This window comes from Rhinolophus sinicus, chromosome 2, assembly GCF_057876585.1.
Source record: "Rhinolophus sinicus isolate RSI-liver-muscle chromosome 2, RSI-T2T, whole genome shotgun sequence".
Taxonomy (NCBI): Eukaryota; Metazoa; Chordata; class Mammalia; order Chiroptera; family Rhinolophidae; genus Rhinolophus; species Rhinolophus sinicus.
In genome coordinates this window covers 88,355,196-88,374,016 of record NC_142502.1, presented here as the reverse complement: position 1 = coordinate 88,374,016, position 18,821 = coordinate 88,355,196, and the positions used below count along the sequence as shown (strand labels likewise).

At 39.9% G+C, this 18,821-nt stretch overlaps 1 protein-coding gene across 8 annotated transcripts in view; it reads right to left on the bottom strand.

Moving 5' to 3' along the window:
• Positions 1-18,821, bottom strand: part of PKHD1 (PKHD1 ciliary IPT domain containing fibrocystin/polyductin) — a 429,303-nt gene that overhangs the window by 201,757 nt on the left and 208,725 nt on the right. For all 8 annotated transcript variants that reach the window (XM_074333066.2, XM_088795661.1, XM_088795663.1 and 5 more), the window contains 2 exons: positions 9,088-9,265; positions 7,502-7,697 (listed from right to left, as the gene is read on the bottom strand). In XM_074333066.2, coding sequence (XP_074189167.2) covers positions 7,502-7,697; positions 9,088-9,265 — 374 coding nt within the window. The remainder of the gene's footprint in view (positions 1-7,501; positions 7,698-9,087; positions 9,266-18,821) is intronic.

The window sequence follows — 18,821 nt, the reverse complement described above, 5'->3', positions numbered from 1 at the left end:
CACCTGCAAACTCCTGCTCTGTTCTCTCTACCTGTTCAGTGAACTTGAACACGCTCCCCAAAATTAGCCTCTTTCACTTAGCCACAAAGAAGGCTTACTTGTTAACTGATCCCTGGAAAGCTAAAGCTTGATTCACAGGACCACACTCCTGAGTGATTCCAGCCTCCCAGAGACAGCCAGAATCACCTTGGCCCTTGTAACACAGGATCTTTTAAAGACTTTCACAGAAACATTATGTAAAAAGCCCATGATCCCCACTGAGTCTTCTATTATCCCAGTAACATTCATTCATGGATGAATGTAATTTTTTTAAGTGTAAAAGAATTTGATCAAGACACTGACAGACAGATACATCTGCATTAACCACAGTCCTGAGAGTTAGCTCAATTAAATCTTCTTAATTAACTCAGAGAACAATCACAATTGTTATTCTGACTCAGAGCAATGTTTGCCACAGTTGCATGGGGGTATCTGTGATTTTCTGGGCCTTGCACAAGTGTATAGAACCAAAACTTCCAGGGAGGGGCCTGGTAGCAAGCATTCCAGCTGTTTGCCCATGAGGCAAGTTTAGAAAGCACTGAATTGAGGAATTCTATAACTGCCTTCATACCATACTCTCAAAAATGTGGTTTGATCTCAGAAGCAGGTGTTCTTAGCAAGTGAGGAGGGAGACCAAGATAAAAAAAAGAGATCCTCATGTTCAAACTTCTTACTTTTCATCAATTATACCAAAAAGTTGCAAATCACGTTATATCCCAAAACATAAAATGTGAAGTGATAATTTTGGTGGCATAGAAGTTTTACTTTAATAGCTATGAATGTTAATGTGTTTTAGAAAAACCACTAGGTCATTAAACCCATGATTTTATGGATATTATTGCTTAAGAAGAGGTTAGGTTTTTAAAATAAGATAGTGTGGAAATTGATTGAAGAAAAATATTAAGTAAGTAATAATACAGGAGGCATAAGGTAGTGACAAATTGCGAAGGTGGTACTCAAATATCTAAAGTTTAGGCAGCATAGAGTTAACCGACAGGTATAGGTTTAATTATGAATAGAAGGAAGAAGAATTGGTTTACAAGGATAGGAATATAAGCTTTGATTTAAAACAAACAAACAACAATGACCAAAAATCAATAGTATGCTAGAAAAAGTATGGCACCTGAGTCAGAAAAGCTGAGTTTGAGTACTGGTTATACCACCAGTACCCTTCCCTACATGAATGAAGGCTAGCCACCTGCATCACTAAAAATGTGCTCCTTAATCTGAGCCATTCCTAGCAAAAGCATCTGATTCTGCCTTCTAAGTTTTCCTTCCTTCTGTTTTCTGTTCTTCCTTTCATCCTTTTCCTTGTGGAGAAGTTGCTTGTCATCAAGAGGCAAAATCTCCTTTCACATCCCCAGCTCCTGTTTCATTCTCTACATTTTTGCCATAAAGGTTAGTGCATTTCCCTGAAGTCAATCCTCTATATTACTGGTAAGAATCCTTGGGGATCTTTGGGGAATGAGTTTTCTATAAGAATGTAAATTAATTTATTAACTAGAATGCTACAGATTGCCTTAGAGGAACACAGCATGGAAATGGCTGCAGAGTTTCGAAGGATTATGATTCTGCTTTGCTTATAAAATCTTCCCAAAGAGCTCTGGGGAGCCAGTTGAGTCCTCTCTCCATCTTAGATTCAAACGGGATTCCTTCCACCCCAAGGAACTGCACAGGGTCTTGCAGACCAGCTAAAGAACAGGAAGGTCTAGGCAGCAGCCTGCTCCATCCCTGTGCCCTCAGCGCTTTGAGAAAAGAGAAACCTAAGCAGTATCCATGATCTCCTAGCCACAAACTTAGGAAAACACTCCTTATTTTCAGCATCTCCCAAGTTCACAGCATCTTTTCTGAGCCTCCTGTGATGGGAGTTCTTCAGGGCACCTGGTGCAGACAATAAAGTCCATCTGTCTCTATCTACAGCCCTCTTGCCCTCCTGGACAACAGCCCCGGCGGCTTGCCAAAGAGCCTGCCTTTATCTTGGTGAGGGGAACACTTGGAGACAAGCATTGGCCAGCCTGGCGAGACATGTCTCTTTTCAGTCCGATCAGGAAAAGGTGGTGCGTGGGAGCCCTGAGCGTAGCAGGCGGACTTTCTCAGCTGCTGCCTCACACAATATCCCAGCTCGGCAGTATCTCTGCCGCGAGAGTGGGGGCTGTGTGAACTCGGGAGGGCAGCGGTGAAAGGCTCAGCATCTGATATGAATTTATCACCGGCTGCTGGTTGCGTGGGGGATAAAGCAAGTGGAAGGGGCTGTGAGTGTTTAATGCACCCTGCCTCAACCCAACAGTTTGCCCTAAAGAGCCTTTTACCAATATGAAAGGACAGGGTCAAAAGTAAGTTGACCCCTGACAGAATGTACAATTATTAGAAGAGGGCTGTGCACGAGCAGCTGCTGGAACCCCACTGGTTCCGCATCGGGCTTCCAGGAGTCAGAATATGAATAATCAACTCAAGATTGCTTTCTCCACCCCTCTCAACCCCCACGCCATCCCCTCAACCTTGTCCCCCTGTTTTGGGCAAGTCCTATTATATTTCTACAGGAAGAAGCATAGCCCGCCCTAGCAGCTGCAATAATTGTGTTCCTATTGTGATGAAGACCTCCTCCAGGCCACCCCCCTACAAGTGGCCATTGTCAGTGGAGAGTCAGTGATTATACGCTCTGCCTGATGCTTTGGGGGACCCAGCTGCCTAAGTGCTGACACACGAGCGAGCGCTAGCGAGCAAGCGTGTGGAAGACCAGGGACGGGGGCTGGTGGAGGTGGAGGCAAGAGGTGGGGGTATTGCACGTCTGTGAGACAGGACTCTGACATACCAGACCTTTTGCATAAGTCAAGCCCAGAACAAATGAGGCTTTATCAAGCCCCAGTGATGAGGGGTCTCATCTCCCTTTGAAGTGGAGCTGAGCATGGGGCCTAGCAGCTTTTCCTCCTTTGGATCAAGCAAACATCCTTCTTTTGATATGCTACATGCTCATTATCTCTGCCCCATTTAATGATTTTTGATTGAAGGGTGGCGGCTGGGATGCCGAGAAGATCGTTAGAGAGGCTCCATCCAGCCAAGCCTGCAAGAAAGGCTTTCCTTGTGCCTGGGCCTAAATTTGGAATTTCTTAACAGTGTGTGCTTGTTCTTAGAGGCAGATAAGGGCTGAGCGTGAAATTCTTAATTAAGCAATAAATAGAGAGTGGGGTGTCAGCAGATGTAGCCAGTAGCCATGGCAACGAGAATCACATGGGCAAGAGAGCTGAGACTAGATGTAGGCCTCGGGCCTGGGCCTGACTGACAGCTGAAGAATCCTACAAAGCTTGTAAACCAGATTAATTAGCTGACTAATTATTTCATAGCGTTAATGTAACTAAAAAATAAAAATAGTTCACCATGAACTGAAACATCCCTGGAAAAAAACAGCAGGGAAAGAGGCAGTGGGAAACTGGCTGTGTAAGGCAAAGATGTGAGCCTCCAGTGAATTAAATCACACAAATGGAAAACTGGGCTTGCTAGATTTGACTCCAACTTTGAAAATATAAAAGAATACTTGTTCTACAGTCATACTCATTCCCAAGCATGGCATAGGAGTTATAGTTTGGAACCGCTATTCATAATAGTTTATCACATCTAATACCCTGTTTCCCCGAAAATAAGACCGGGTCTTACATTAAGTTGTGCTCCAAAAGATGCATTAGGGTTTATGTTCAGGGGATGTCACCCTGAAAAATCATGCTAGGGCTTATTTTACGGTTAGGTCTTATTTTCGGGGAAACACGGTATTGCCCCACTCCCTCCACCCCGGGTCCTAACACAACTATAGCACACAAGTACTTTACTTGTGGTCTGATCTGTAAGTGGCTCCTTGGGCAGAAGTCTCAGGGGCTTTAGAAAGGCAACCTGAACCAATCTCCTTAAAAGATATTTTTAAACGAGTGAGGTTATCTTATTCTGTGGGTAACAATTGCTTAAGTGGTATTAAATTTCAATCATGGCAGCAATATATCATACATGTCATATTATTATGAATCTCAGTTATCTACCAAAATCTAGTCAAGGAAAACAGAGTGAGACCCTTTCAGAGCGGTTCTGATGAGTTCAAGGCATGTGACACTGTTAATCTTCTAGGAGAAAAGAAAAAATTTAGAGAAATAATCTGTTGAGAAAATCTGTAGTAAAGTAACATGGCATACAAATCACACTTGAAGATGTGTGGGTGTTTTGTGCCACAATTCCAAGAGATAAGTATTCTTAACCTCATTGAACAGATGAAGCCATTGAGGCATGGAGCATTTATAATTCCATGCCCCAGGTGAAATAGCCAGCCAGCCACTGATTAAAACCTTAAGCCCTAAGCTCTGGCCATGAGTTTTCCAAAGAACCTGCATTCCATAAAGATGTTTGCTGAACAAAGACGAAACTCGCCTTGGTGGAGAAGAGAAATGCAAGGGTCAAAACATATTATATGTGCGCGATTTTTTTCTTTGTCCCTGGGGATCAGTGAGAAGTTTTCTCCTCGGACTCTGCCTAGTAGCCCCCACCACCACCACCACCACCACAGGCTACCACCACCACCCTTTTTGGTCAGTGATCAATGATTAGTTAGCAGGCAGCACACTCTAGTGGAGAGATCCATAGCCAGGAGCTAGAATGCCTGGGTTCTGATTATTCATTCTCAGCTGGGTCACAGACTAGTCAGGTATCTTAAATCACACAGGAAGTAGCCAAACAGAGGAAATGAAGATAATTGTGATTTTTTTAAAAAAAATTTCCTCTCCTGGGGGATGTGGTAAGGCTGCAAACAAACAATACAAAAGATGATCCACTTAGAAGTGGTCAACAGATGAATGAAACATAGCCAATTGTCAGTGAAGCAGCACTCTGAATGAAACACCAGCCAGGAAAAGGAGCAGGAGCCCCAGAAACCCCCCTGAAAGTCTGACAGGAAACTCGGTGTACCTGGAGGAGGTCAAGGAGTTTTCCTACAATGAAATGAAACTTTTGAACACACAATGCTCCCATGATTCTTTTTTTCATTCTAGGAATATATCCACATAGACTGTGAGGTCTTGATTTATACTCTCCTCTTAGCTCAAATGTGAATTATACCAGTCACAAACCTATAAAGTCACATAACCTGAAAAAACAATTATGTGAAAGTAAGAAACTAACCAATATGTAAAATGCATGGCACAGTACCGGAACTCTATTGCTGGGGTCTTTTGGGGTACCAGCTACAACTACCTCACGGCCATCATGGCATTTAGGCATCCTCAACCTTCCTAAAGATGGTGTAGGCTTTACACAGAGGACATCCAAAACCATCACCAAATCCACACAACCCAATATAGCTTCACGGGACATCACTGTGGAGAAGCAGAACGAGCCTCAGTTCCTCCTGAATCCTCATACCCTCACTGTGCCCGCCCAGAAATGGGAAGAGAGGTGTCTCTAGCCACCTCGCTCCCCCATACGCTCAGAGGATGGAGGAGGCACAAATGACCGTGAAAGCCACTATGTGGAGCCCTAGGAATCATCTTCAAGGAACAAGCATCTCCAAGTTTATTAAACATTCAACCAACCCTCTGTGACTTCCTGTTCCTTTTCCAACTCATACTGTTCAAAGGTGGCGATACTAGGGTATTGTGATACAAAGACTTTTGTAAAAATTAATAAAAAATATCTACCTAATGAAAATATTTTAGACTGAAATATTCATCTCCATCATATATATGCAATATATACATACAGGTGTACACCTACATATAAATATACATATATAGATATATACTTACACAGATGTGCATTTATACCATGTATGTATGTGTATATGTGTATATATGTATAAAATAAGAGTATAACTTGCTATTAATTCAATAAATAATACCATCCCAGGGGAAAGAAATCTGTAGCTGCATGGTTTGATTTTTTTATGCCACAAATGTGCCTTCATCATTTGGCTTATGTGAGTATTCAAATTAGTTTGCAGTTCATGAACAGAATCTGACCGATGGACAAGATAGGCTTTTCAGAAGCATGCTAAGTAATAGAACGAGAGTAATCTGAAATTAAATTCTATTCCAGAACGTATATCAAGTGAATAGTTATAGTTGAAGTTAATGGCCACTATTTGCTGTTGCTTAATGGCTGTATGCGGCTCCAGTGGTAAAACAGTCTCAGGGATCTCTGTCCATCCTGAGCTTTTATAGTTTTAGGTTACATTTATGGATGGATCAAATCAGAAATAAAATTTGAATGGTACAATTCAGTGCAAATAAAATATATAACAATATATTTGGCAGAGATAAAGGTATCAGGGAACTATGATAGTCTCCTCTCTGGTGCTATTAAAATTTCATAGTCCCGGGGCTCAAGTGTAAATCAGACTCAGTTGACATATGGCAAGGCACAAATAAGAGGGACAAGGGACTCAAGACAATTGCCTAGCTCTCTAAATCTTTAGGGCCAAGTCTGGTTTGTGGCAGGGGCTAGCACTTTCCATGCTGATGAGGTCCCCTGAATTTGACCAGGCTCTATCAAGACCAATTTATAACAAAATTGTCATTCTAGAGACCCATTTGGACAGATTCTCCTTACAGACCACACTGAGCTGAGGATGATATATAAGTGGACATCATGGTGCTCAGAGCAACCAATGCTGACATCATATAGAAAAGGAATATGAGACGAATACCAGGAGGTTCAGAAGAAATATATGGTCCTGACCCACCACTGGGCTCCTGTGAAACGCACACAATAAGAAGACAAGGAAATCCTTTTGCCACCTGTTACTCTGCAGTCATGCAAGGGTTCCTGGTCCTTTAAAATGAGGGTCCTGATCCTTCATTTTGATGCTGCATCTTGGCACAAGACAGAGACCGCCCTCCCCCTCCCCCAATCCTCACATCAGCCCTTCATGCCTTCTCATCTTCCTGACCTCAGGTTCCCTTCCACGGCTTTTCTTCTCACCTTCCACATTAACTTCACTCTTCATTCCTCCCCTCTCTGTAGCTGTCACCTTGTACTCTCTGCTGTTCCTAGTATCTGTGGCCATAATCAGCCATCCTGTCTTTATCTGTGCAGTTGATGTTTCTACAAATACAAAACTGCCTTCAAGTGAATTGAAAATATTAATAATAATGTTTATTAAGCACTTGCTGTGGGTTACACACTCTACTAAAATGTTTTGCATGTTAGCCTTTACTTAATTTCCTATCCTTTGAGGTAGGTCCAATTATTATCCCATGTCACAGGAAGCTGAGCCTGAGAGAGAAATGATACCTGTTCAGTATCCCATAACTAGTAAAAGTTGGAGCTGGGATTTAAACCCAGGCAGTCTGATTTCAAAGCCCACTCACTTAACCATAACAAACGGCTGTCCCCTTCAGCTCCTCATCACTTCATAGCACAAATCTGGATTCAGAAGTAAATAGTGGTTTCTGATTCTGTGACCTCAAAACGCTCATCCAATTATACTTACCCAGATAGGTGAGTTGCCTCAACCGGCTATCGAAGAACCAGTCACAGCCTTGGTCTTTACCAGGTGATGGAAGAGACGGAAGGGACCGCCCCAGTTGATTCCCACACCTTATGAGGATGTCAGGATAAGGCCACAGGACTGTGTGTACCAGAAGGAGGTAATTCCCAGGACCAAAGGTGTCAAATGTTGCTGAGTACTTGAAGTGAAAGAAAAGCACAATAGAGCTCATTTAGTAAGGAAGGCTCCCCTCCAAACAGAGCTACAAAGAACACAGATGGAGTCATTTAGAAATAGGGTAGTTCACAGCCCCACTACATTGTGGGGAGTGGGCTTACTTAAATCCACTCCATAATAAATTCATAACTAGAGCTACACAATCACAGAATGTGGAGACTGAAAGACTCCATCGTTTTTTCTTCTTTAACAACCTCAATTAAAAGAGAAGAAAACCAAGCCCCAAACAAGCAAATTGACTTGTCTCAGATCAAACAGCTAGAAGAGACAGAGCAGGGTCCAGAATTCCTTTCCAGTTTTTCCCTTAACTTAAAAGGCAATTACGTTATGGTATTTTAGGAGTGTCATCCATTTCTAATATGAGTAGCTAGCACTGTTGGGGGTTTGCTACATGCTCGGGTGCTCTTCATATCAAGGCATTCAACACTTGAAAATTCCCCTGTGATTGTTACTGTCACTGCCCCATTTTACGGATGAGGAAACTGAGGCAGGCAGAGGTTCAGTAACTTGCCCCATATCACAAAGTGGAAGAGTGCTGAGCCAGGACAGAAACCCAAGGTGTCCACCTCCAGAGTCACCAATCTGCTCCCTTCGTATTATTAAAATTCCCCAAAATGTTTTCATGGGAACCTCAAGGGAAGGAAACAGAGCTCCATTCTGAGAGCATTGGTGAGAGGATCAAGAGCTCTTTTAAATTCCTCAGAACGATGGCACACGTAAAGCAGCTTCTAGTTCCCTAAGACCGCCCTCATGACTTCTAGGAAAAAAATGTTTGATGAGACAAGAAGAAATATGTTAAAAGGAAAAAAAGAAGCTTTAGGGAATCCACTAGATTGCTTTTTTTTCTTCCTTCCAGAAAATGCACCCACTTTCTATACGGCTATTACTATCTTGGCTCATTTAACCCCTTCAACACAACCCAAATGAAAGGCTTGACCTTTATTTGCAAGTTAATCTTTGACCACAAGGTGGCAGTGTGCAACGTAAAAATGTATTGTTATGACATTATCTCTGGCTACAAACACTTCTCCCTGGATTAAGTTGGTTGGTTCTGAACCCATAATATCAGGATACAATTCTATAGATTGTTTAGAAGTTGTTTTTCATCGTATTAATAAAGTTGAAAATTTTCCATTCTCCATTCAAGGTAAGTTTAAACTGATTCCAAAATTTACAAGTTAAAAAAAAAAAGGAACATATCTCGTATTCAGATTACATTCATCTGGCCAAAATCCTGCTGCAGTTGCATCAGCACCAGAAAATGCTAATGCCTGCAAACTATTATTTCACAGAAGGAAAGATAAGAACCCCTGGGTAATGGAACACACCATTGAATGAATTCCTGGGATTACCTGTAGAGATCTGTTGATCCAAAGGGTCTCAAATCGGAGTGAGTAGGTTTCTTGATCCAAGAGCAGAGCCATCCAGCCATAAGAGTTAGACAATGTGTCACACACATAATTGACAGTGGTGGTCATATTTCTGCTGTCAGTCACGGTTAAATCATAAGAAACATCTGGAACATTAGTTCTGGAGTGATTTAAAACAAAAAATATGGATTTTAAGATATTTGTTTACTCTGTATCTAATGCATTCCTCTTCCATCTCTTCTCCTATTCTCTCAATGTATGTGTTAGGCCCCTTCTTGTCTGTGTGTCTTTTGGAGGTTTTAGTAGTCACTGCATGGGTTAAAACAGACCAGTGGGAGGTGTTTTTGGATTGTTTGTGCATGTCACTAACCTGGTGGGTTAGAGATGGTAACACTCAGAACGGATGCCACTAAAATATCATCTTAATGAATTCACATATGCCAGGCCTATATACTATGATTTTAACCAAGAAATGTCCATGGCCAGAATTTTGCGGTTGACCAGGTTTATCAACAGCATAAAACATATTAGTTATTAGATATTCCTATTGGGAGCAATGACTGAGAGCCAGAACTGGATGGCCCTAGACGCTCAGACGCCTGCCTCCAAGTGCTCCGGAGGAATGGCTTTGGTAGTCTACCTTAGAATGAGGAGGTAACCTGGCTCTTCTCTTGGGCGCTTGCATAATGCCCAGTACTCACTCCTACTACTACACCTCACTGTTGTTGGGCTTGCTTTTTTACTTGTTAACACAGGCTGTAAGATTCTTAAGTTAGAAATATTTTCTTTCTGGTATCCTACACGCTGGCACAGGACCTTGCATACAATGGGCCCTCAAATTATGTTTATTATATGGACAAAGAATGCATGGGTGAACTCTCCCAAAAGTTGGTGCCAATTTCCTGATTTATACAAAGGATTTCGAGAAGAATTAATGAGGAAACTGAGGCAAAGTATGGCAAAAGTGTTATGTGAATGTCAAAGGTAGAACTAGAATTTTTTTAACTTCTACAAATTATTCTACACAGCCCATCCCAGAAAGCAATTTTTAAGACTTAACTAGAACAATAGATTTAGCCACATGCTAAGACCCTAAAAGAAAGTCAAAGTGGACAGAAAAAAAAAATCAATACACATTATGACTGTCCTTCCCTCTTTGGTTTAGTTTTTCATGAGAATCTTTAACTGTGGCATTTTGCTGCAGGCAGATAATTAAATTCTCAAAGTAGAGGGAAATGAGATGAAGGAGGATGTTGGGTTTTCAAAGTGAGGTGTGGCATGAACATATCCAAAGCCAATTTACAATCCAGTGGCAAATTATAAAAGGAAACTGTTTTTGGTGTTAAATGATTGGGCACTGCGGTCAAATGGTGTAAACTGGAAATCTGTATCAGCAAGCACTAGGTGTACGAACTTGGGCAGATTACTGACCTTCTTCAAGCTTTAATTTCCTTTTATTTTTTTTAATGGAGACCTATAGTATGTATCTCATGCAGCTACTGTGAAACTTAAAGAGATAACATATATAAACTATTCAGTAACCATCTACCTACAGTCCATTTAAAAAAAGAATCTCAGTTTTCAAAATAAGAAAAAACCTCAGATGTGCCAGATTTGCCATTCTGTACTACCTATTTTAATGTCTAGAAGTTTATCTAGGATATTTGGTCATTTAAAAATATTCAAAACCTTTCATGGTAAAGAACATTGATATATATTTCTTGTACAATTAAATACATTTCATCCATTAATTAATAAAATGGAAGGGATGAAAATGCTTGGGGCATTGAGAATATAAGAACTACTCTCTCCCCAAATTTCCCTCTGCAGCATTAACTGAACTTCTAAAAATCTTGGAGTAGAGGGACTTCTCCCTCTCTTTGGACTTGGTAACTTGGATTTTTCTTCTTTCACATGTATGTCAGAATTTAAATTAGAACTAAAGAACAATCTTCAACTCATATTCTTAGAATCAGAATGGGCACAAAAGTCATCTGCTCTCACTTCTAATCCATTGCAGGAACTCCATCCATATTTTATCCTGTCCCTTTTTCTACTGATGGGGCGTTCACATCCTCAAATTCCTCCTCTGTTTATGGAATTTATTTTTATACTTTAATCTTTAGACAAGCTTTAGGAATCTTAATTTTATTCCTTGTATTTTCTAGCCATTTGTCCTCAGCCATTGTGGCTCTCGCCTCCCCTGACTGAAACCATGAGTCCCAGAGTCCCACGAGACCATCCAGCACAATTTGGCCCAATTAATATATTTAATGAATAAAGATAGGCTACTGAGAAACACATGTAAAACAAATGGGATAAGAAGAGCTAAACTGGAACCAAGAAATACCAAAGAGGTACATGAGTGGGCTGCAATAGGTACCACGGTCTGTATATAAAGTGGGATTCCCCACAGTGTGGGAGGCTGTTTAGAGTGTTTCAAGTTCTGAAAGTGCACCCTTTCAGCTTTCACTGAGACATACATGCTCTGGAAAATGAATCACAAGATCTAAATCCAGGGGAGACTAATTGATAAATCAGAATTTCTATTTAATAATTCACAATAAAAAAATAAAACTGACTCTCACACAGGGAAGTCTACCCAGCAAAACCCACGAGTGTCAGGAGATTTCTTGTACACTTATTAATTGAAGGAGATACACAGTTTGATCATAAGTTATCAGAGCTCAGTATAGTCAACCCCATAGGATATTTGCCAAAAGGACTTAAACACTTACGTTTAGTGGTCAGAAAAACCTCTCCTGGGCTTATACAAGCAATCTACACTAATAGTGAGCTCTGGTTTAGGAAAATGCCAAGGTTTCCTTATGATTCCTAGTCAAGTGCTCTCAGTTAAACCAGCTTTGTAAATTGTTCTTTAAACTACAGATCAAAAGAAAAATTCCATTTGTATAAATCCATATATTTGTTCACATTTAATTCTTCCAAGCCACATTTTATCACTTACTTTGCCTTACCAGTCTATATTTTATCACTCTTCTCTTAAGATATGCACACCACCTTGAAAATATTACCTTCATATGTTACAATACCATCAGTTGGGTAGATATTTCTAGAAATGCTTCTTAATTCCAGCAATGTGGCCCCAAGAATCCTCCTGGTCAGCTTGACTAGACTTAATTATTTCCATCAGCGCCACATTTATAAATCAATTTTTAGGATGTGATTTCTCCTGGTTGAGTGTCTATAAGATTGTAACTTCAATTATTCAAGGAGCTATTTTTCAGACTGTACTCCCCCGTTTCCGAAGGCCCTTATAAACATGATCACCTCTTCAAAGATTGTAAAACAACTAAATTCTAACATTAATTCAGTTTTATTTTTCTTTAAGACTTTTGTACCCTTTTGATGCCCCTTTCAGCATCTAGGAATCTGATGCCACCCTTTGATCAACAGGAGATCCTCTATAGCATATTGTGATCCTATATTATCCTTTCTCTTCCTTCTTCTTGCAGTGCCCTGATCCTATCAACCCACCCCATCCGTCTCCACCAAGGTTTGTTCAAGATGCAGTTTCACAGGCACTGACATACAGCATCTACTTTCTACAATGCAATGCAAGTAGAGGAGGAGGTTATCAAATAAAAGTTTATCACAGCTGGTAGTGGAAATATGGTACATTCTGAAAAGCAAATCAAAATGTAAAACCCCATCCTCTCCTACTAGGCACGATGCCTTGGGTTGACCATCACAGGGGGCCAAAAATTCAAAGTCAAATCAGCTCCCATCCTTCTAGGACAAATGCCAGCCGTGACAGTGGTGGGATCTTCCAAAAAGCACCAAAAGAACATCAAGAGTCTAAGAACACCATGAAGAGACTTTACCAACCATAATTACTACAATTTTCACTTGCCCTAAATAGCCACTAATTTCCCCGTGCCCTAAATAGCCACCAATCTCCCTCTCTTTACTGTTAATGAAGCAAAGGAGCACAAAAGTATTTCTAATTTGGAGGAGCCAAGGGAGTCTGCATGGGCCATTAGCAGCAGAGAGCTTCATTACTAGGGGAAGAAGTCTCTCCCTGAACTTCTCATGGCTTTATGTGCAAGAAATCAGGAGGCAATCAGTCCATTTTAAATGTTAACCCTTACCTCTGTATCAGCAACAGCTCCTATATACAATAAAAAGGACAAAACAACTATAATCCTGTCCTTTTCTTTTTCTGTTCAATGAGGTACCTTAATTATTGTTCTTTTTTTTAAATAACCAAACCTGTTTTTAATTAAGGGATAGTCTCCTTTAAAAATATAACACAATCACTTGATAAAACTTCCCAGCCTAAGTACCAATTTACAATACTAGTTGCATAAACAGTTATATAATTTAGTGCTCATATACCATGTGGAACATTAAATGTCTACTGCCCACAAAGGATTTGTTAGGCAATCAACAATACCAATGAGAACAAATACTAACACCCTGGTTTGTGTTTACCATTAGCTTACTTTTCCTGAGGGTCCATATCTCTGTGTATTGAGACAAACGCTGCATTGAGCTTGAAATGCTCTCAATTTGGAACAATTGTGAAATAAACCTTTTATAATTACACATCTCCTAAGCCTGACACATCATAATAACTAGCCTGAAATGGTGCTGCTAGCATCTCCTGGATATTAGTGCTTGCTGCTCTTGCTCTCATGCTTTACTTCACAAAGAGGACAAAATTGAAATTTTGAGTACAGGCAACACGTTTTTTTTGTGGGACAGTTTGGCTTCAGCAGCCTTTGAAAGTACACTGGGCTCATAACAAGTCCTTGTCAGAAAACCACTATCCTACCTGCAGACCTTCCACCATCCAGTATATTTTATACATATTACAAAGGTATATATATATCTTTATTGCTTGAGATGCACTGAAATGTTTCTCCTTCCGAGTAAGAAACCTAACAAGAGGAAAGAACCCACAACACTCAATCTTGCCCTTAAACTTTTAGCAATCTTTAAATTCACATAAAACACAGGAGTGGTAGGCAGAGAGGGAAGCCATATAATTTAATAATCCCTGTGTTTCTGGCAGGCACACCCAAACATCACTCCTCCATCACTTTGCACGTGTATATTTCTGTCTATCATTTTTCAGAGTTGGCTAAAGTAATAATAGTTTATTGTAGAGAAGCCCAAGAATCAATCAATAGGTAGTGTCTAAAGCTTTTGCAACACACTTAGGACAATGCTTCTTGCTTATTCTACCATAATCCATGAAGAGAAACAACAAATGTCTATCATCCTACTTAAGCTGATCCCTCATATACTGTCGCATCTCTTCTCTTGATCTGTTGAATCTACTGAAATGGCCTCCTTAGAACATGAGAATACCACTATTGAAGATATGCAACCAGAAGGGAGACAACTACCTGTCAGGGATACTGAAAAATAATTTTATGCTTCCGGTAGGGGGTTAGACTAAGAAGCTTGTCTTCCTTTTTACATATATACACCTGGTGTTGTCGTGAAGCTGACCGACACCAGCTCACAAGCTTATTGTCATCCCAATGCCATTTTCAGTAATATCATGGTTTAATGATATTCCTCAGTTTAGGGTTTCATTATAATTTTTTGATCTTTTTCTATTTTACTTCTGTAACTTCTGCTGCCAAGAGAGGGTAATACCTCTTTGAACTTTGTTATCTCACAGGGGTTTTCGTTTGTTTTTTTTTGTTTGTTTCTGAGGACTGAAAAGATACCATTAGTGATGCTATGCCTATTTATCCCTAGGAAGGAGAGTTAGGCGATTATTAAAGGGAAAGGTAGGCCAACATTTCCATTTGAACTCTTTTTTACTTTTGCATTTACAGAGGCAGGGGGTGCCTCATACTTTGAACACTGACACATTAAGAGCAGTTACATAGATAAAAACTGAACGCAAGCACTACAGGAGAGGATATTAAGCAAGATCTAGGAATCAAGGTGATCAACAAGAACATTAACCTTTTCTTTTCTTTTCCAGGAGAAGTAAGAAGGAAGAAACAAAAGGTATTGGGAACAATGAATCAAAGACTGTGTCCTAAATGATTCCAGATTCTGTAACTGCCTGGGAGGTTTTGCTGGATCAGTATAATGTCATGTGACTATTCGAAAGTATTTCCTATTTTTCAAGAATTAGATTAGGTCACATTTGAGCAAACTTAATTGCCTTGCCAGGCATTTGTTTCTCAGAAACATAATGATCTATAGTATTTTACTCAATATGCATATTTATATGTTTTGTAAAACACAAGCGTAAAATGGAGACTTTCTAAAGCCAACATGTATTGAGCACTTATTATACTCCAGGCAACTACCCTGTGAGATAAATACCATTACGTCCATTTTACTGATGTAAGAACTAAAGCAAAAAGAGATGAAGTAACTGTCCAAAATAATACACCTAGGAAGCTGGAGTGGGGGAGCTATGTATTGTACTCACAAATGATTCTTAATTACTTCTCTATTCTTCAGATTTGAAAAACAATTTCAAATATATGCATATGTATTGACTTGATTTTATGTACATCCTATAAAAACTCAGAAACACTGGTTGGCCAACCTACAACATCTTATATCTCTTTTAATTTCCCCCACACTCAATCCAGTCAATAATTGGAAAACTGATCAAGGTTTGATTTAATGTCACCTGAAGAAGTCTATAAGTCTAGAAGAAACTAAAATGTACTCTAGATTAAAATGAAATAATAAAATAAAACAATTCACAGATGGTAATTGTGAAGGTTAACTGCTTATTCTCCCCATCACAATTATGTGCATCTATATGACCAGGGCAAGAAAGCAATTGCAAATGTAGGCAAACTGTTGATTCAATAGGGGTGGGGTAGGGGCAGAGTGTAGAAAAAATAGGCTGTTAAAATAAATGATCTGGTCAACGGAGAGCCTCAGGAAAGCAAAAGCTCAGAAGACATTATGAAAAGACATTCTTAAGTATTAGGTGTTACTAGGAATTTTAGAAATAAAGACGGGGGTATAGCATTTCAATCCTGGATCTTCTGAAGAAACATTGAGTGTCATGGGCTCCTCATAAACATGTCCTAAGAGAAAAATGGACAATAAGGGTCCTAAAAGGAAAATTTCGAAGAGTCCACAATTTTTTTATTTATATTCATTTATTCAATACTAATTTTACTGAGTAACCATGTGATCAATATGGTATACTGGGCACTATAATACAAAGAAATGCACACAAAAAACCCTATCTTCACCCTAATTACCATCTACAAGAAGAGATGAACAATTTATAAAGCTATGTAGGAGCTAGGAGTATTGGCTAAAGCAAGTACAGAGAGCCAGCACACAGCAGGGTACCAAAACCTGTATGGGAAGCTCAGAGACGTTTACCAGAGAACATGACCTTCATGCTGAGTTTATGGAAGCAGAATCTTATGCACTGAAAAGGACAAAGAAGTTGAGTATGGCTGAGGCATAAAATGCAAGCAAGTTTGGGCAGAGTGCTGAGAGGTGATGCTAGAACTATAAACAGGGAGCAGGTTCTGAAGAGCCCATAAGATATTACAAATATTGGACTTTCTTCAGGAGACACTGGGAAATCTTAAAAAGTTTCAAGCAAAGGAATGAACGGATAGTAAGACCAGTTCAGCCTTTATAAAATTCAAGGATGGAAGCACAGCAAGATGGCAAGCTAAGAGGTTGTTGTTGTTATATAGGTGAGAGATAATAGTGGCCTGGACTAGAGAGAGGAAGTTAGGGAAAAAAAATAGAAAGACTCAAGAGGAATTCTGGGGGGGAGATAAAATGGACTGGACTTGGTAGGTGAGTTATAGAGAAATAAGGTAAGAAGATACGTCAAGTATGACTCCATATTTCTGGTTTAGACAACTGAAGCATTTGCCTGAACACCTAGGAGGAAACAGGTCTATGGATTAAGATCATAAATTCAGTTTTGGTAAGTCAAGTTTAAGATGGCTATTAAATAGTTAGACATAGGGAATCACATGTCTGATTATACGTCTATAAATAGTGAAAATTTGAAAGCATTGCTGCTCCATATAAATATAATACAAGCCATAAATGTAAGTCACAGGTATAAACTTAAATTTTAAATTAGCAACATTAAAAAAGTTAAAACAAACAGATGGAATTAATTTAAATAATATGTTTAACCCAACATATGTAAAATATTATCGTTTCAACATAATCGATATAAACAAATTACTAAGATGTTTTGCATCCTATTTCCATACCAAGTCTTAGAAGTAGGGTGTATAATTTCACTTACATAACATGTCAAGTTTGGACAAGTCAGATTTCAAGTTTTCAGTAGCCACACGTGGCAAGTGGCTACAATACGGGACAGTGCAGATCTTAATGGCAGTTGGATAAACTGGTCTGGACGTGCAGACTAGAGGAAAAAAATCTGGAAGCATCAGTGAATGTTAACTGAGGTGGTGGAAGAACCCAGCTGACCTGGGAAGAGTACGACTTAAGAGAAAGGAAAGCTCTTCACAGAGCCCTAAGCAAACACTAGCACTGACAGGACAAGGGGAGGAGCTTACAAAGGAAATCTGGAAGGAGCACACAAAAATCTATTGGTACTATTAGCCTTGCTCCATGTAATTATCCCTATACAGAAGAAAACATTTATCTAAATTTGGGGATGGATGAATCCAAGAACTACATGAGGCATGTCGTCATTAGGGGACCTCTAGAGAAAAATGGTCACTGACGTATTTTTCTGAAATGAGGTCCTGTCTTACATTGGTAGGGCTAACACCGCCTCTGTTTTATCAAAAAGGATGGAGATGGTAGAATGAGATTGGTCGAAACAAAAGCTGGGAAAAGAACACTCTCCAGAATCCCTGTGGCTCCTACAGAAATCCTGTTTTTAGAACTGGTCAGCGAGTGAGAAAACATTATATAAGCAGCTCTCATGAAGATCAAGCATATTGCCATTTTAACAAAACATAAACTAGACTCTGCCTTGTGGAGGATGGACATTTTTTTCTTCACCTAAATATTAATTATTATCTACTTCAAATATTAACATGCCTCTGTCCACCCAACTGCTAAGGTTGAGCCAGGGGAAGCTATAAAACAAGAAGTGCCACAAATATGGGTACCCATCAGACTGAAGGTAGTGAGGGAAGGCACAGAATGTTGCCAAACAAGGAACTAATGTCAAACAAATGTCAAACAAAGAACTTATAGTGAAACTGGACCAAAGAAGGGTCCTTCCAAGGAAGAAATTACACTCCAACCACTTGGCTGTTAGCAAGAGGGGAATGGGAGCCTTGTTTACGAAGCTATACACGACCACGCACCCAGCCCTCATGGGGACATCAAGCTGAGGGAGGTGGGAAAGAGTTGAAAGTGAAGACAGCAGGATGCTTGTGCCATGTCAGATCTCCATCAACACGCAACCCCAAAAGATCATGACTGTGAGAGCTTTGTAAATCAACTCTTAGGGTGCTTGCTCCAGGGCACATAGCACAACAAATTAATCCTTTCTTCATGATATGTAGCAAAGTTTGTATCTATGCTGAATTCAAATTGCTCATTAGCTCTGACATGCTCCTAATGAGGTTATAATGCTGTGGGACAAAGATCAAGTCACTGAGCACAAACAGCTAGGGATAGAATCATAGAAAGATAAAGTTAAAAGGACCTTAGCATAGTGCTTCTCAAACATGAATATACATCACCTGGGGATTCTGATTCAGGATCTCTGGGGCGGAGTCTACGATTCC